The sequence below is a fragment of the Dama dama genome, chromosome 5, assembly GCF_033118175.1.
Source record: "Dama dama isolate Ldn47 chromosome 5, ASM3311817v1, whole genome shotgun sequence".
In the NCBI taxonomy this organism is placed as follows: domain Eukaryota; kingdom Metazoa; phylum Chordata; class Mammalia; order Artiodactyla; family Cervidae; genus Dama; species Dama dama.
Window position 1 is genome coordinate 121,187,699 of NC_083685.1, and position 18,690 is coordinate 121,206,388.

Here is an 18,690-nt window from a genome sequence, read left to right on the forward strand (position 1 = left end):
GGCCATGGGACACCACAGGATGAGTGAGGGTCTCGGGCACAGCAGCAGGCTTGGGCACCCTCCCTGGGTGGGCTCCAGACATCCACTGAGTAGAGACCCTCGACAGCACTGATATCCTCAGAATAAGCGCCCGACCCACCTGTTTAGCCCTCCTATGCCTGTCTGCCTTTACTGTGCTGGCCACAGCCAGGGAGCTTCGGGTCACACTTCCCCACCTGCCCCTTTACTTTCCCTGCACCGAGATGCCTGCTCCTCCCAATCCCCCAGTTTAACCTCTGAAGGCCTCTCCCTCCTCTTCCACCAGTAATATGCCCAGCTGACTGGCTCCAGCAGACTGCTACATTTTCAGGAATTTGCAAGCTGATGGTTAAACACAGTCATCATTAAAATGTAAATTATACAAACTCACAATTATAGAAATTATACTAAGAACAAAGGTAATAGGTAGTCAGAACTCATCACTTTCTAATTATCTCTACTACACTTTACTATTGTCTATGCTTTTTAGGTTATTCATATCTATTGTGTCTGTGAGGTGGGAAAACCCCATCATTGTGTGATCCTGCACATCTCTTCCCAACTCCACTGCAAGCGGGTACAGCACTTCTTCCCCCACACCCCACCCCCACCCCCACCACTGCTGCAGTCCTGGGGTATGTGATGCAGGGCGGGGAAAATCAGACATACACATTTGAGGGTGCCCCTTCATCCCGCACCTCTGGACCAGGTAGCTAGGCAACCAGAGGTTCCTTCCCTGAGAGTTTTAGGCAAGGCAGGCCTTCATTTTCTAGTCCCCAACTGCCAGATACCTCCCGAACTCTAGGGAGGGAGTGCTGCGTGTTCGGTTGCTTCAGTGGTGTGGGACTCTCTGCGACCCCATGGACTATAGCCTTCCAGGCTCCTCTGCCCATGGAATTTTCCAGGCAAGAATACTGGAGTGGGGTGCCATTTCTTACTCCAGGGGATCTTCCCCACCCAGGGATCAAACCCACGTCTCTGGTGTCTCTTGTGTCTCTTGCATTGGTAGGCAAATTATTTACCCCTAGCACCATGTGGGAAGCCCTTAGGGAGGGAGAGGAGACCAAAAAAAACTACCAGAACTGCATCCCCCTGCCCTCCAGAGTCTTGAAGTCCAGTTTAAAAGATTTTAAGAAGGCAGAGAGCTGCCATAGTGCGCCCTGCCCCCCATCTCCCAATAGAGCCCCCGTGTCAGCTGCAGTTGTCCCCAATACTGCCTTCTGGCAGACAGGGTGCTCCAACCACAGGGTTCTGGGCCCTTGACCACAGTCTGCTCCCCTTGGGGTTCCATACTTTCCTCCTAGAGATGGAGGGAGGAGGGGGGAGGGGAGGTCTGACTCTCAGGGCCCAGGTGTCTGGGTGCCAAGCATTGAGATCTCTGGAAGTAAAAGCCCAGGTCCCTGCCATGATCGGGCAAGTCCTTGCCCCTCCTGGGGCTCAGGAGGCAAGGCCAGGCCCAGGGTTCCCGCTCAGTCCACACCGCCTGCCAGGCCCAGCTGGGCTCTTCTCCCGCGCCCACGCGATCTCTGGGCAAGCGCTCCCTGTGCACCCGGATAGCTTCCCCCCCCACCCCCGCCCCAGGCCCCGCGGGAAACCGCCTCCGATCAAATGAAGCCCTGTGCCGGGAAAGTGACCCTATCCGGTCGCGGGATGGGAGTGGGGGCAGAAGTCGTCGCGCCCCTCGCGCGGGTATTTCCTCTGGAGTCGCCTGCTGGCCTGAGGCGCAGACACGCGTGGGACAGTCATGGCCAGCCCCTCCCGAGGCCCAGGGCCGGGCCATGAACTTCAGCGGGTCCCGGCGCTCGGTGGTGGGAGAGCGCGGCCCCCTGGGGATGAATCCCCCGCACAGCCCCGGGACAGAGTCGCGCGGATCCCAGACCTTCCGCGTGCGGGCCGCGGGGTCCCTCTGGCGCCGAGAAGCGGAGGCCAATGGACCAGCAAGGGCCGCGCCGGCTCGCAGCCCTGGGCTAGCTGAGGGTTCACGGATGAAGCAATGAAAGAACTGTGACCTCGGGTAGCCCCGGGGATGGGAGGAGGCTGCGGAGAGGAAGATGTGTTTTATCAAACAGGTCTCAATAGAGCTGGCTTCATTTCCCACCCGCGGACAGAAGCCAGCCCCGGACAGGGACCCGGGAGCTTCCCAGCTCTTGGGCCATCGCGGCGCCCAGAGGAGGCGAATGAAGGGCTCGGGGTGTGAGGCGGGGGTGTCCGCCGGGATGCCCCAATTTGGACTGTCTCTTTGACTCGACCTGTCGCCTGCAGTCGGATCCCGGAATCTTGGCGCCTCCTCTGTACAGGGGGAGCTTGGAGCGGCGGCTTCCGAGGCGCCTTTGGCTCTGACCGGCAGGGGCTCAGGTCCTAGTCGAGAGCCGGGAACCGGGCACCGGAAACCGGACGGGAAACTGGGAGTCAAGCCCGCAGCACCGCTGCCCAGAAAAAATGGCTCAAGTGTGTGGGTGGGTGAGTGGGGTGACTATGAGTAACGTAGCGTAGTGTGGAGCTCCTCAGGGGTGACGCCGCCCCTCCCGAAGTCAGGGACCCCTCGCCACCCGCGGAGAAGTGGGCAGAACTGGAGTGCATGGGATCCAGAAAGCCCAACACACAGGCGGACACACGCAGACATGGACACACTGATGCATTCCAACTAGCACACGGACACGCACACGTGTCCTCATATCTCCGCTGTGGGAAGGCGCTCGGGGAGCGCTGAAGGGTCCGCTTGCAGGGCCCCCTCGGAAGTGCGCCGCCTCCCCCCGGGGCTGCAGGGAGCGTCCAGTCCCGGTGGCGCCGTCTGCCCGGAATCGGACCCACTCGGCTGGCAGGAAAGGCTTAATCCGCTAGGGACGCCTCCGAGAAGTGCCCGCCTGCCCCACCAGGACGATGTGGCGGCTGTCATTCCCGGGAGATGTTGCCAGTCTCCAAAGCCCGGAGCCGGGGTGGTGGGGGCGCAGAAGAGACGAGAGCGAGGTCATTGGGAAGCCCCGCGACCCGGGTTGTGTAGCATCTTTACAATCCCATACGGACATTGAAGAAACTTGGAGCGACCCCGCGACCCCGCTTTGGAACGGGGGAGGTAGCGAGGCTCTGTTCCCGGCGCCCCCCACCCGGCACACAGGTGTGGACGACTTGAGTCCTTGGGGACCCGGTCGAGGCCCGGCGAGTGTTCAGCCCAGCGGGGTGAGCCGAATTCTGTCCCTCGGGTCCGCCGTGGCCTCCCGTGTGCCTCAAGTCTCGTCGGAGATCTGGAGCAGCACGCAGGTGGCCCATCCAGAAGTCCGGGGCCGCGGCCCGGCCCACCCTACTCTCCACACCCGGCTCCCTCCGCCCTCGGCGCCTTCGGGGAAGCGGCGCAGGCTGGGACAGGGGCGGGCGGGCAGAGGATGGTGCAAAAGATGCGGCGGGGCCGGGGATTGGGGGGTAGTCTCCCCCACTGCGCGCCCCTGAGACCCCAGCCGCGCAGCGGGCCCGGGCCGCAGACAATTAAACCGGGATTCCTCCCCCGCTGACGTCGCCAGCGCCAAGGCCCCTCCCGCGGTGGCATAAAAGGCGCGGGCTCCGCAGCGCAGGCGGCAGTGGGGGCCGGACAGCGCGGCGGTGCGGACTGCGCGGCGGAGCAGCCAGCAGCGCGGCGCCCAGAGCGCGGGCCGCCCGCGGAGCCCCAGCCGAGCCGAGCCGGGCCCGGAGCGCCGGGTCCCAGCACCCGCAGCCATGCCGGCCGGCCGCGCCGCGCGCACCTGTGCGCTGCTAGCCCTCTGCTTCTTGGGCAGCGGGGCCCAGGATTTCGGGCCGACGCGCTTCATCTGCACCTCGGTGCCCGTGGACGCCGACATGTGCGCCGCGTCCGTGGCCGCCGGCGGCGCCGAGGAGCTTCGGAGCAATGTGCTGCAGCTCCGAGAGACCGTGTTGCAGCAGAAGGAGACCATCCTGAGCCAAAAGGAGACCATCCGCGAGCTGACCACCAAGCTGGGTCGCTGCGAGAGCCAGAGCACCCTGGACGCGAGCGCAGGCGAGGCGCGGACGGGAGGCGGCCGCAAGCAGCCCGGCTCGGGCAAGAACACCATGGGCGACCTGTCTCGGACGCCGGCCGCTGAGACGCTCAGCCAACTCGGGCAAACTTTGCAGTCGCTCAAAACCCGCCTGGAGAACCTCGAGGTCCGCGCGCGCCGCTGTTTCCCCTCTGGCTCACGCGCCCCTCTGCCCTCCCCCACCTCCATTCCCGACCCTACCTCACACCCCCAACCCGGGTCTCGGCCGGGTGCGGATGCCTGGCTGAGGCCTCCCCAAGCCTGCGGGCCCCGCGAACGGGCACTAGCCCGAGCTCCCTGCCAGGCTGCCCCCGCAGTCGCCCTGAGGGGACCGCGCCACCGGCCTCCCGGCACGGTCCCTACTCCACGCGTAACGATATGGTTTCCCCCCCGCCCTTGCACCCCCGCAGCAGTACAGCCGGCTCAATTCCTCCAGCCAGACCAACAGTCTCAAGGATCTGCTGCAGAGCAAGATCGATGACCTGGAGAGGCAGGTGCTGTCTCGGGTGAACACTCTGGAGGAGGGCAAAGGGGGCCCCAAAAACGACACCGAGGAAAGAGTCAAGATCGAAAGCGCCCTGACTTCCCTGCACCAGCGGATCAGCGAGCTCGAGAAAGGTAGTGGTCGTGGGGTGGGGTGGGGGGGCTGTCCTTGCATCCTGTCTCAGCTCCCTGGACCAGTGGGACCCGGCCTCTGGCCCTGGCTTCCTGCATAGCTCAGGTCGGGAGTGTAAAAGCCCTGAGCTCCTCCACCATCTCTACCTCAGGTTCTCTAGCTGATGTTCCTGGCAGGGCTGGGGTGCCCTGGGCTTGGGACATCTGGGGAAACAGAGTGAGAAAGGGATTGCCTGGGGTTCCCTCCCTGCTCCCCCGCCACACTCACACACTCACAGGAATTTTTCCAAGTCTGATCTGTTTAATCTTCAGCAACTTTGCACTAGAGCCATGGCTAGACCAAGTCCTCCCTGGCTAAGAAACCCTGGCTCTAGCCAGTCCCTATCCCCAGCAGAGAGCAGGGCACGGGCTGCGTCTGGGTCCTTCTGGTCCACGGCAGATCTGGGCCCTGAGCAGGCTTCCTCCCAGTTCCTTGGTGCCCCTGACGTCCTTTAGGGATTTCCAGGTCCCCCCCTCCCCAGCCCTGAGCACACTCCTGTGGTTTTCTCTTATGAATGACCCAAGCTGAGGCATCTTGCATGCTGCCCCGCTGTTTCAAGTCGCCAACCCCAAGTCCCAGTCTCGCCCTGGGCGCACGGATGAGCTTGAGAGGCTCAGCCTTGAAGTCGCAGAAATCAAACAAGGTTGTAAAAGGGGAGGCGGGGGGATGCGAGGCTGGGAGCAGGGCCACGTGACCCTTCTCGGACTGCAAAGTGTGCTGGATGGATTTAAACAGTGCCATCTTAAGGCACGTTATGTAACTGAAAAACAGATTGGGGAAGGGAGGAGGGAGAAAGAAGGGGGAGATTGGGGAAATGAAGAGCACCCCCTGGAGAGAGACCAGATCTGCTCCAAGGGCAGGGGGCTGCCAGCCTGAGACAGAAGGGGAACATGGCCAGCCCTGCTCTGTTCCCTGACATCTGGCTTAGAGGAAGGGGGTGGGGTAGCTGACCCAGTAGGATGCCTTCTAGAAATAAATCTCGGCCTAGAGGGCCGGTTTAGTGCTAGGCTCCCTGGCAGCACCCCGTGGACACCCTGGAGCTGGTGGGTGTGTGTGCCTGGCTCTGGGCCGGGTGCCCATGCCCACTGCTGGGTTGGAATGTTTTGACTGGAATCAGACGCACCATGCCCCGGGCATAGCCACAGTGTGTGTGTGATTTGGGAGAGGGCAGACAGGCATTCCCTGGAGATGCTGCCGATGGACGGGGAGCTGGTGGCTGGGTATAAAGGGGGGCGATGGGGCCTGGAGTGTGATTTTTCAGGAAACACACCGGAAGCTCGCCCTGAGAATGATTGGCATTGTACTCAAAGCAGTCACCTTAGGGGAACCTGGCTCTAGGGCCACCTTCGGGCTCCCTGCTGTCCTGCCTTCTCCGCAGGGGCAGACAGAGCTGCTTGAAGAGACTCGGAGGGGACAGCTCTCCTTCCTGTGGGGTGGATGGGATTCTGGAAACAGCCTGAGTCCTCGGGATGAATTGGCTGGGTCAGATGAGTGACCAGGGGCTGCAGTGTGTCCTGGCCTTGAGGGAAGTGTGACGGGCCCCAGGGGCCTGTTCTGAGCAGCAGCCAGCATTGTGGAATCAGGTTGGGCTCCCGGAGGGGCTACTCTGAGGGGAGCTGGCCTCTTTCCTGGTGAGGAGACGCCCTTCCTCTGCAGCCGCACCTTTGAGCAAGCATTGCTTTACAGGGTGTGCCCTGACCCACTCCCTTCCCATGCTCGCTGCCCAGCTCAGGTGCAGATACTCAGAGCCCATTGTATATGGGCTCCCCCATCCCAGCCTGTCCACCGGGGCCACCATGTGGGAGCCGGACCTGGAGTGAAGAGACTGTGGGCCAGTTCTTTCATTCTGGCTCTGTGCCCTGGGGCAAAGTACTTGACCTCTCTGAGCTTCATTTTCAGCATCTACAGAACAGAGAGGAGTCTGCTTTGTCTGCATCACAGAGCCTGGTTGGGGGCAGGGGGGTTGGCAAGCCTGCTTCAGTCCGGGACAGGCGCTTTGTCAAGGTGCAGGTGTCGGTACTGTGTCCCGTTCTCTCCAGGTCAGAAGGACAACCGCCCTGGAGATAAGTTCCAGCTCACATTCCCACTGCGGACCAACTACATGTATGCCAAGGTGAAGAAGAGCCTGCCGGAGATGTACGCCTTCACAGTGTGCATGTGGCTCAAGTCTAGTGCAGCGCCGGGGGTGGGCACGCCCTTCTCCTATGCCGTGCCCGGCCAGGCCAATGAGCTGGTCCTCATTGAGTGGGGCAACAACCCCATGGAGATCCTCATCAATGACAAGGTAGAGCCCCCACCCTTCCTTCTGGATTTGCAGGGCAGCAGGGTGAGGCCTCCGGGGCCCCAGTCCATGCCAGTGGCCGGGGCAGGTCTGGGTGGTATGAGATACACAGCCTCGGGTGTTACTGTGGCCCCGAGAGGAGAGCCCCCCAGGCAGGGCTGATGGAGGGGCAGGGTGAGGACTGGGAGAAATGGGGAGGTATACCCTTGCTATTCTCTGTGAACACGGGGAAGCTGGAACCCTCCCAGACAGAAGCCTCATAGGTGGGGGTGGAGGAGGAGGATCCAGAGGCCAATCCATCCAGCTGATCAAACCCTGACTTCCTCCCCCAGCTGGTCTTGGAGCTGACTTTTCTCCCCCATATTTGGGAGACCATAGATGCTGGGGGTGGTGGTAAGGATGCTCCCAGAGAGTCCAAATCAATCCTGCTTAGTCCCCTGCCCCTGGGAGGAGGCCAGGTCTGCATGAGCCCTTGGTAGAGGGCACCCTTTCCCTCCAGGGAACCCATCTCCATCTTGGCCCCCTGCTAGCTGTGGGATTAGCTGTCAGCTCTCCAACTCCCTCATCGCCACGCCAGCTTTGGTAGTTAATGTCTAAAACCTGGACTGAGAATTGGAGTCCAAGCCTTTGCTCTTGATGCCTTGCCCAGAGAGGGCTGTGCCTTTCTGGGGCTCCATGTTTCCAAGTTAAAAGGATGTGAGGGTTCTTTTGTCAGCTGAAGCAGCCTCCCCGCCTGAAATGTTAGAGTGGGAGTGAAATTCCAGGTCAGGGGCTGCTCTGAGCGCTAAAAGGCATGGTGCCATCTCCCCTGGCATCTTTCAGAGTCTCTGTAAAAAGGCTGGGCGGGTTTTAGACCCAGAGGATCTGGCAATTAGAGATGGAGCGTTGGAAGAGAGGAGAGGCCCAGAAAGCAGCAGTGAAGTCAGCCCCCAGGGGTGGCTCATCAGAGGGCAGGTTTTGTGGACTGGCCTAGAGGGAGGAGGGTGAGTAGGAGTGAGGAGATTGCATATTCAGATCGATCTGGACAAAGCGTCCCATTTCCTTTGTGATTCTGTGCTCCAACAATGGATGGGCCTGACAGTCCTGAGGGGCAGGTGCTGCAAGAACTCAGTAACAGCTTTTGATGTTTACTGTAAATACCTATGACTAGTTGAACTAGTAACTAGTGACGATCATTGATCCTGATGGTGCGCCTTCCCATCATGTCCTGTATGTTGTTCTCCTGCCCAGGTGGCTAAGCTGCCCTTTGTAATCAATGACGGCAAGTGGCACCACATCTGTATCACCTGGACCACCCGGGACGGGGTCTGGGAAGCCTACCAGGATGGTACCCAGGGTGGCAACGGCGAGAACCTGGCACCTTATCACCCCATCAAGCCACAAGGCGTGCTGGTGCTGGGCCAGGAGCAGGTACAGGCTGTGGGGGGAAGGAAGGGGGGGTGGTGGTGGTACTGGCTGCAGGGGGAGGAACCCCAGAACCTGAGACTAGGCCAGAGAAAGGAGAGTGAGGGTGTCGGGAGGGAGGGGAGAGAGGAGAGAGGCAGCAGGAAGCGAAGTGGGAGGGAGCTGGAGAGGGAAGTGGTTCCCCCTGAGAAGTAGCCGTGGAAGCAAGTGATGCAGCAGTTTGGGCAAAGTCCCCGCTCTGAGTGGGTGCTTTCAGGAAAGGCAGGCAGGAGGGGGCTCTGTCTCCAGGCTCTCAACAACTGCAGCAATGCTCTTTGGCATGGGAAAGCCAATCGTGCACTTAGTGATGCATAATTTATTTCCTGGAAGTGGTTTGTCTCCCATTGGGCACCCAGGAGGGAAAGGCAGGCAGGAGAGCCCCAGGCCTTCTGTTCTCGTTGGGCGGCTATGGCTGGCAAAGAGTGACATTAGAGTTTCTTGGGGAAAGGCAGGGAGTGTAGGGGAGGCCCCCAGGCCCTGCTCCTACAGTTGTCCATGGACCCAACTGACACCCTTCCTCAGTGGGCACCTCTCAGGTGCCCCCAGGAGAAACTCTGCATCTAGGGCAGAGGAGGCCAGCATCACTGCTGTTCCTGAGCTCCCTGCAGGGGAGGGACTGATGCTGAGACAGATGTGCCCAGAGGTGGGCATGAGAACCGTACCCGCTAGGGAGGCCCTCCTGATAGGCACCCACCACTCTGACCCCCTCCACCCTCACCCTCTGCTTTTCTCTGAAGGACACTCTGGGTGGCGGGTTTGATGCCACCCAAGCGTTTGTGGGCGAGCTGGCCCATTTCAACATCTGGGACCGCAAGCTGACCCCAGGGGAGGTGTACAACCTGGCCACCTGCAGCACCAAGGCCCTTTCCGGCAACGTCATCGCCTGGGCTGAGTCCCACATCGAGATCTACGGCGGAGCCACCAAGTGGACATTCGAAGCCTGTCGCCAGATCAACTGAGGCCTGGGGCTGGGCTGAGCCTCCGGGTCCCCGGGTCCCCAGCCCCCGCCCGCCTGCCCCTGCTTGTGCGGTGATGATCCGTCGTTTCTTCTTCTCTCCCTTTCCCCCAGGAATGACTCAAGGCCATCGTCCTCGCACATGCGCACACGCACACAGCCTGGTTTCGTCCTCATGCACGTGAAGCAGGCCCGGCTCCCATCTGTCGCAGGTGTCCCCACTTCTCTCTAGGAGCCCGCGCTGTTTCTCAGGCATGCCCCGTTCACCACCAACACTGGCGGCTGAGACATTTTGAAAAATGCACACGTAGGTGAGAGGACCTGTGTGTGAGTGTGACTGTGTGTGTGTGTCTACAAGGATCTGTCTCTCGGGGGAGGCCTTCTCTTTTAAAATGAGGTATTCCTTTTCTTCTTTCTCTGTGGCTTTGGGACGTCTCATGACTGGTCTAATCTCTGTACTTGCCAACTTTGGTGGCCGCCTGTGTGCCTTGGGGCTGGTACAACTTCTCCTGCCATGCATTCATCTTTGTTTGCAAACCTTTTTCAGAGCGACATATCTCTATATTGATAGAATAAATATCTTTTAGCGCTTTGTTAAAGGCTAGGGACCTCTCCAAGGAGAATTTGTATTTTGTCATAGAAGTAAATTCTCTCTGAAGGGTTGAAGGCAGACCGTGTCCTGCAATGGCACCACATGCTGGGAGGGGGCAGAGGAGGTGGCACCAGCCTCAGGAGCCAGGCATCCTGCTGTTGACCTCTGAGGACAGCACTGGGCCTGGGAGGCTGGCCTGCACACCCAGCATAGCCAGCACTGGCCCAGGATCCCATCTGTGGCCCTCACCCTTCCCACCTCCTCAAACTCCCTTCCAGCGGCCAGCTGGTGACCCCAAGAGAGGAGCATCCCACCCATTGCCCGGGAAGCCAGGACCTCTGAACCCTTCTCCTTGGCCTCTGGCAGTGGACGACCTGAGGCTTCAATGGGTCAGCTGGAGAACAGACCTTTTAGACCAGGAAAGCCACACTCTGATTGAGACCCAGCCGCATAAGGCCACAGCCAGTCAATGGGCCAGGTCCATGGTAAATCTGACAGCCATATTCTTTACCCAGGCTGAGGCAAGCCCAGAGACCTCTCCGTGGAGAGCTAGGCATGGCCAGGCTGGGGCCTGAAACCCACTCCCCATCTTATAGAGCTCAAGTTCTGATGCAGCCCCCAACCCATCACCAACTGGTGACATTGACACCCAATCAGTGTCCAGAAGCTTTGACATTTTTTCTCCCCATGAAAAACTAATGTGTGCGTCTCCTTCTAGTCCTTCCAAGGTGGGGAGAAAAGTGTATGTGTGTGTGTGTGTGCGTGCGTGTGCGTGTGTGTTGAATGAGAGAGAGAAGAAGAGCGCTTAGACAGATCACGCCCAGGGGAGGGTGAGCTCCCTGCTTTGTTGCACCATCTGGGGGTCGCACACCCAAGGGCCACCTGGACTCTATCACCAAGAGTCTAATTAGCAAAAGGCTGGCAAGTCTTTCTAGAAATTCTACTGCACTGCCTGGCTCATCTACAGCTGCAGACATTTCTTCAGCAGGAGCAGGTGTTCTGTCTTCTGTTTTTTCCAGAGGCACCTGTCTCCTTAAACGCAGGTCCGTGTTGTGTCGGAAATCTAGTGCATCTGTGTGTGTCTGTGTTGGTGTTTCTGTGTTGGTGTCTGCGTGGGTGTCTGCACGGTACCCAGTCACCGTTCTGCAATGCATCACTCTCGTGCCGAGGGTGCGGTCCAGGCACCGGGCTGCGTGTTGTGATTCAACAGTGGCTTTTTTCTGAGACCATTGTGCTTTGTCAGAGCCTGTCCAGCTGTGGCATCTGTGGATCTGCAGGGGTCTTCTCTGTTTGCATGTTCCTCGGGGCGGTGTGTCCCTTGCTTCCTCATTCTGGTGTGTGTCCCCTGCATGCATGAACTTCTCTGGTTCTGTGTTGTGTGCCCAATGCCACCCCTTGTTCTGTGACCATCCATGTAGCTATTGAAAATGGCTGGGTAAGCAAGCCAAGGGTGTCGGAGGAGGTCACGGGAGAGACGGAGTCCCTCTCCCCCTCCCCACTCCCCAAACACACCAAGAAGTATTTTTAACGTGTAGGTTGAGAACAAGCCTAACATCACCCGTGGTTGGGAGAGAGCGAGAGCTTGGAATCCCCTTCTAGACCAGATCAGCCCCACCCCTCACTTCAGCCATCTCGGAGCTGTAGGCAAGGCCCAGAGTGTGCTAGGTGCTCTCCTTCGGCACCTCCCACCAGCCCCTGCCGATCTAGCGATCTACCGGACCCCAGACCACCTTCTGCCCCAGTGGGCGCGGTGGGAGCTGTCCGTTCAGGACCACAAGCCATCCTCTGCCCTAACTAAAGGTGGGCAGAGCACACCTGTGTCCCTTTGGCCTCCCCTCCCCGACCTGTTCACCCTCCTCACCCCTCCCCTGATGCACCCACGGTGCCAGGGACAGAAGCTGATGTTTAACTCCCTCCCCCGCCCCAACTGGAGCCTGTGCCAAGCCCCTGGCTCCCTCACTGTGTTAACACTTGGCACTTCGCCAGCCCCGAGAAAGGTAGATGACACAGCCACAAATCTAATCCACATAGTTTCCATCTACTCCTTAATCTGATTGATGTTCCCTCTTGCACTGAATAATACATGCCTATCTCAGGTAAGCCATTTTATAAAATAAGGAGATAAAAAAGCACTGTCGAGACAGTGTTTGCTTTTGCCGAGCTGGTGTCCCACAGCTCCCTGGGTGTCCGAGGCGGCAGAGCTACTGACAGAGGCTCTCCGGGCCCTCGGGGGCTTAGAGCCCACTTGAATTGTAAGCCTTCTTGCTTTTGATAACACAGTATTATTTCTCTTACTCTAGAAGAAAAAGTTTATTACCAAACAAGAGTATTTTTATGAAAGAAAAGGACAAACCTATAAATTAACTCAACCTATATTTCCCTTGAAAATACTTTTCAGGCTCCGCCAAAATGTAGAACTGAAAGCATGTATTTTGGAAGAAAGAGATACATTTTGTATGCTTTCTGTTCCTTTTGTAGATTCACAGTTTATTTTCTAAGACTGCAAAGATCACTTTGTCACCAGCCCTGGGACCTGAGACCAAGGGGGTGTCTTGTGGGAGTGAAGGGGAAGGGAGAGGCTGGCATGAGGGTCACAGTTGTTCCAATGAGAGGGTCCACCTGTTCTCAAAGACATTTTGGGGACTGGATGTGCTCTGGTCCTTGATGGTGGTCCCTCTGTCTCAGAGCTGACTTGTCAAATGGAATGAGTAGAGGACTTGATGGTCAGTTCCAACCCTGATAGAAGAAACTAGGGTTCTGAATTGTGAACATTAAGAAGATGGTATCCTTTGTAATCTTATGGCAACCAAAACGTGGCTTAAGGCAGTCATGGTTTCATCTCTTACAACACAGTGTGTAAATTTATTCAACTAATGATGGGAAATGTATCACTTCCATGTACAGTGGACTTAAGTGCCATTTGTTGAAAGGGAACAAGTCATTGAGGAGAAAAAAAAAAGCCCAATACTTAGAGTCCCAATTTTGTCTTATTTGCCAAAAAAAAAAAAAAAAAAAAATCAACAATGACAAAGCAAACCCCCTCTGGTTGATATTGTTACATTGTATATACTGTATAATAGGAAAGAGAATTGATGTATCTTACTTTTTCATTATTTGCTAACCAAAGCTGTACATTTTTCATATGATCCGCAGCCTTTTGGGTATCTAATGGGTCAAAACCATGGGACCTGCCACCTCCCATCAGCAGTTCTGGAAATGCACTATTTCTACTGGTATTCTTGCTTTTTTTTCATTTTCTTGCTGAAATGACATGAATTGTTGAGTTTATTTTTACACAGTAAAGAGTGAAGAAAGACTGTGGTCTCCTTGGAATATCTCTTCTTTCCTCAAGCTTGCAAATGTCACCTCAACCTACTGGGCGACCTCAGAGGCCCTCCCAGGATATGCCTGCCTGCCCATTGTCCTGTGCCCCTCAAAAATCCCGCAGCCACCTGGTGATAGTGGACATCAGGGGTGGGGAGGGGGCCAGCACAATTCACAGGTGCAGCCGACACCAAGGCAGAGAGCGGTGAAGTGATTCTGCAATGTGTAGAGACCACACTGGGGCCTGGATTTCAGAGCATCTCTGCCCGTTCCTCATCTCATCTGCAGCCCTGCTCCCTCCTGAGCTGATGCACTGCCCACTGCACACCTGGCTACAGGTCCCAGGTGGCCTGGGCTTGTCCTTCCAAGCAGCCCAACTCTCCTTTGCCACATCCCTGCTGACCCATCCTTAGGGTTCCTGGGCTGTTTCCTTGCACTCAAGCAAGACAGCACCCCCAGGTTCACATAACAAGAAGATGGGTGATGTGGGAACCCTGGGCACTGAAAAGAACTCAGTTCCCTGGCCCCTCATGGACCAAGCTAGCCACTGGATGGACATGGAGCTGTGGAGCTGTTCCCTTCTGTGGGATAAAAGCAATGAGCAGGAGTCAAAATAGCCTGCCTGGTTGATTGGTCTCCCCCATGCCCCAACACACATGCCTGTGCGTGCACACACACTCCACACACACACACACACACACACACACACGCTGAGTTAACAGATGGGGCCTGGCCAGGACTCAGGATCTGGAGTTTGGTGGGGTGTAAGTGAGCTGCCTATTGCCTGGAGTAGTATGGACAGAGGGGGTTTGGCCTCAGAGCAGTTGACCACTCACCCTGTTGACCCTGCAGTAGGAACCCCAGTTGGGAGAGAGAAACCCCTGCCAGGCTGAAGACCCTGGGCCTGTTAGTTGCCCTTGGTGGGCAGTGTCCACCTGAAGGCTGCACACATGTGGCCGGGCCCAGGGTTGTACTCAGTTCCCGCAGCTCCAGCCGACACACCACCTCTTTGCCTCCCGCTCCCGCAAGTGCATAGTTATGTCTGTAATAACATCACTCTTACATTTCTAATTTCTATGAAAGTGTTCATTCAAAACTTCGGTATTTTTACTATCATCAGAAACAAATTACTTTCCCCACTTCTCACACCTGATCTTGGCACACCAAGGACTGAATTTAGGGGCTGTGGAGCAGAGAACAGCAGCTTTACAGGGAGACAGCAAGTGGGAGCCTGGAGCAGAGGGACACAGGCTTGGGATTTCAAAGCTGGAGAGGTTCTCCAAAGCCATTGATGGCAACAGCCCATCAGATGCATGAAAATGTTCTCAGCTTACACACTTCCAATGATAGGGAACTCGCTATCAATAGAGACAGTCTGGCCCACTTTCAAACAGCTCCAGCTGGGAGTTTTTCTTTTTTATTTTCTATCTTTCATATTTCTTTTCTGTTGTGCCCAGTTCCTTATATTGAGCTGCAGCTTCTATCCATCTGTTTGCACACATGGAGACAGCCCCCATGTTTCCTAGGGCTCAACCTTTATGTCTCTCCTGCACCACCTGGCTGACCTGCTCTAGGGGCACACTCCTTCCACCCCAGAAGTCCCCCAAGGGCAGCAGAGTATAGATCAATCCCTAGAGTGTCCTTGCTCTAGGAAGCTGGGGCTTGTGCATCAGCTGTGGCCGCCCCCCGCCCACCCCGGGTAGGAGCAGCACAGTTCAAGGAGTTCCAGCCTCCTCTATCTCCTTGTCTGCTCGCTGCAAGGTTCCCAGCGAATCGGCCTGTGCCCAGGAGCCCCTTCTCTGCAGAACTCCAAGGAGTACAAAGCCACCTGGCTCTATGGAGTTAACTGCTCGCTGGAAACAGGAAATAGAGAAGAAAAGCGGTGGCTGTGGGGAAGTTAGAAAGGTTCTGGAACACTTTGGAAGGCCTGTGGTTCTGAGCTCAGGAGTTGGCTTCTTTGTAGAAACCAGATAAGAGACTGGAACACTCAGCCCCGCCAACAAGGGTCCCTCTAGGGGCTGGAGTCAACCGGAACTGCTGCCTTGACCTTAGCAAAACTGCCTCCCTCCCACCCCGAACCCTCACTAGGAGATTCTCTCCCATTCACAGCCGGTGGTGCTCGCCTGCCTCAGGCTCATTAGCTGGCTTTGCCAAGGGCCCAGGCCCTCAGGAGTCTCTGTGCTCCACCTCTGGAGGTGCCCTGGCAGTGCTGCCAGCCTCCAGGGGCCATTGGCATCTGCACTGGGCATCACGCTCTGTGCCTGACTCATTCCTATGCTTTATCTCCTGTCATCCCAATGGCTACCCTGATGAGGAGCCAGTGGGGAGGCTGAGTGACCTGCTGAGCTCGTGAGTGGCAGGGTGGGCACTCAGACTGCAAATCCCCTGTCTTTCCACACTATCTATAGGTTCAGAATTCATCTGCAGAGGTCAGCACCAGGGAGGCCACCCCCTTGAAGAGGACCTAGTGCCGATCTGAGCCCATGACCCTCTGACCAGATCTGCTCTTCCCTCGAACTTCACTGCTCCATTGTCATCCCTGACCCTGCAGGTTCTCACACACTCATATGTGATGCACGTGGTGAGTTCCTGTGGCCTTGGATTCCCAAGATGCCCTTCCCCATGGAAGCAGAGCCTCCCTCCTCTCCTGATGTTCAAATAAATTGTTTCTAACACTCTGATTGTTTCTAAAGCCTGGCATGCTGCATGCAGTCCATGGGGTGGCAAAGAGTCGGACACGACTGAACGACTGAACTGAACTGAACAGTCTGATCCTTAAAAACTGAAAATCATTTCATTTCGTGGTTTTCTCATGAAGCACACTTGGCATTTCCTGAGACTCACTCAAGGAGATGCACAGTGGTTTCCAAGGCCTTAACTTTCCCTAGCATAGGAAGACAGGGTGGGACCACGTAGTCTCTTTAGTCTCTTTGGACTCACCCTGGATCCCAGGACCAATCTGTGGGGACCAGCAAGGCCCTCTCTGCAGGATGCCTGATGTACTTGTTCCAAGACCCTAGCTCACACAGGGCACCTCTGCTCCCTGCCCCACCATTGGGCCAGCAGCCATGGGATCTGCCCTCAGCAGATTTTTCTTCAATGCTAACTATCCTTTCAGGGTCCTTCTTGTCCTCCCTCAAACCTTCAAGCACATCAAAATCATAGCTATTTTCAGAATAGCCACTGATGAAAAAGATCAGAACCTACCAGAAAAGATCTTCTACAATTAAAGACATAAAGAAGGAACCACACTGAGACTGGTAGAAAGGGCAGATCCTTGATAAAGTCAAGTCCCATAACCCTGGGTAGGCAATCCACAAACTGGTGAATAACTACAATGTAGAGATTCTCCCACAGGAGTGAGAGTTCTGAGCCCTGCATCAGGCTCCTCAGCCCAGGGGTCCTGAACCAGGAAAATGAGCCCCCAGAGCCATTGGCCTTGAGAGCTGGCAGGGCTTAATTTTGGGAGCCCCACAGGACTGTGGGGGAAAAGAGACTTCACTCAAATGGTGTGCACAAAATCTCTCATGCTCTGGGACCCAGGGCAAAAGCAGTAATTTGATAGGAGCCTGGGCCAGACCTACTTGCTCATCTTGGGGAGCCTCTTGGAGATGCAGGGAGGGTGGGGGGTTGAGGAGTGGCTCACCTTGGGGACATATACACTGGCGACAGCCATTCTTCAGAGCTCCTTCTACCACATGGATGCTAATGCTGGCAAGCACCATTGTGTGGGATCCTCCCTCTAGCTCATCAGGGCCAAGACCTGGCCCTACCCAAGAGCCTGTATAGGTGCCAGAGCGGAGACACCTCAGGCCAAGCAAATAATTGGGTGGGAACACAGCCCCATCAGGGCAGACCAGATGCCTAAAGATCTCCTGAGCCCTCAGCCTCCCTTGGACACAGCCCTGCCCACCAGAGGGCCCAGAACTCGGCTCCACCCACCAGTGGGCAGGCACCAGACACAAGAAAACCACAGTCCCACAGCCTGCAGATACAGCTTGCCCATCAGCAGGCCAGACACTGCCCTGGAATCATCTGGGCCCCAGCCGTGCCCACTAGCAGACTAACACAAGGTTCAGAACACCCTTGACCCTGGACCCAACTGTGTCAGGCTATCCCCCACCGCCACCTCCAATCACTAATGGTGTGACACCAGCTCTGGAATCCCAGACTCCAGGACTTGGCTCTGTTTGTTAGAGGCAGGTACTAAGCCCAGGGTTAATACCTATCCTTATCAAATTATTCCAAAAAATTGCAAAGGAAAAGACACTTCTGAACTCATTCTATGAGGCCAGTATCACTCTGATACCAAAACTGGATAAACACATCACAAAAAAGAAAACTACAGACCAATAGTACTGATGAACATACATGTAAAAATCCTCAACAAAATATTAGCAAACTGAATCAAACAAACTTTTAAAAGGATCTTATATCATGATCAAGTGGAATCTAACTCAGTTATGCAAGATTTTTCAATATCAGCAAATCAATCAATGTGATACACCACATTAAGGAATTGAAGAATAAAAACCATATGATCATCTATATAGATGCATAAAAATCTTTTGACAAAATCCAACATCCATTTGTAATAAAAAAGACAACTCCAGAGAGTGAGGATAGAAGGCAAATGCCTCAACATAATAAAGGCCATATATGACAAACCAACATCAGCCAACATCATACTCAATAGCGAAAAGTTGAAAACATTTTCTCTAAGATCAAGAACAAGACAAGGATGCCCACTCTTATCACTTTTATCCAACATGCATTGGAAGTCGTAAGCATAGCAATCAGAGAAGAAAAATAAATAAAAGGAATCCAAATTGGAAAGGAAGAAGTAAAGCTTTCACTGTTCACAGATAATTGTATGTAGAAAGCCCAAAAGATGCCACTAGAAAAGTACTAGACCTCATGAATGAATACAGTAAGATTATAAGATACAAAATTTATACCCAGAAATCTGTTGCATTTGTATACACTAACAATGAACTATTAGGGAGAGAAATTAAGGAAACTATTTCATTTACCATTACATCAAAAAGAATAAGATACCTGGGAATAAAGTTATCTAAGGAGGCAAAAACCTGTGCTTGGAAAGCCATTAAAAGACACTGTTGAAAGAAATTGAAGACAACACAATCAGATGGAAAGATGTATCAATACTATGTTCTTGGATTGGAAGAATCAATATTGCTAAAATGATCACACCACCCAAGGCAATCTACAGATTCAATGCAATCCATATCAAGTTACCAATGGTATTTTTTTCATAGAGCAAGAGAAATAATTGTGAAATTTGTATGGAAACACAAGACTCTAAATTACAAAAAAAAAATCTTGAGAAAGAAGAACAGAGCAGGAGGAATTACATTCCCTGACTTCGGATTATAC

At 55.3% G+C, this 18,690-nt stretch overlaps 2 protein-coding genes across 7 annotated transcripts in view; one reads left to right on the forward strand and one right to left on the reverse strand.

Moving 5' to 3' along the window:
* The window catches only part of ENDOV (endonuclease V), a 104,053-nt gene that overhangs the window by 43,456 nt on the left and 41,907 nt on the right, over positions 1-18,690 (reverse strand). The window lies entirely within an intron of this gene.
* Positions 3,719-16,262, forward strand: NPTX1 (neuronal pentraxin 1). 2 transcript variants are annotated; one of them, XR_009693072.1, is made up of 6 exons: positions 3,719-4,170; positions 4,454-4,661; positions 6,738-6,982; positions 8,210-8,389; positions 9,160-9,688; positions 15,702-16,262. XR_009693072.1 is itself a non-coding variant. In XM_061144568.1 (5 exons), the coding sequence occupies exons 1-5, from the start codon at positions 3,727-3,729 to the stop codon at positions 9,379-9,381; spliced, it is 1,299 nt and encodes a 432-aa protein (XP_061000551.1). In that variant the 5' UTR covers positions 3,719-3,726; the 3' UTR covers positions 9,382-13,285. The 2 variants fall into 2 exon arrangements, 1 of the variants encoding a protein (XP_061000551.1); XM_061144568.1 differs by lacking the exon at positions 15,702-16,262 and having other exon boundaries at positions 9,160-13,285.

What these genes read in the sequence shown, in the direction of transcription:
- NPTX1 (XM_061144568.1), top strand. Translation starts at nt 3,727, where the DNA reads ATGCCGGCCGGCCGCGCCGCGCGCACCTGTGCGCTGCTAGCCCTCTGC. An exon ending in AGATCCTCATCAATGACAAG is followed by an intron (nt 6,983 to 8,209) that starts GTAGAGCCCCCA and finishes TCTCCTGCCCAG; the next exon opens with GTGGCTAAGCTGCCCTTTGT. An exon ending in TGGTGCTGGGCCAGGAGCAG is followed by an intron (nt 8,390 to 9,159) that starts GTACAGGCTGTG and finishes TTTTCTCTGAAG; the next exon opens with GACACTCTGGGTGGCGGGTT.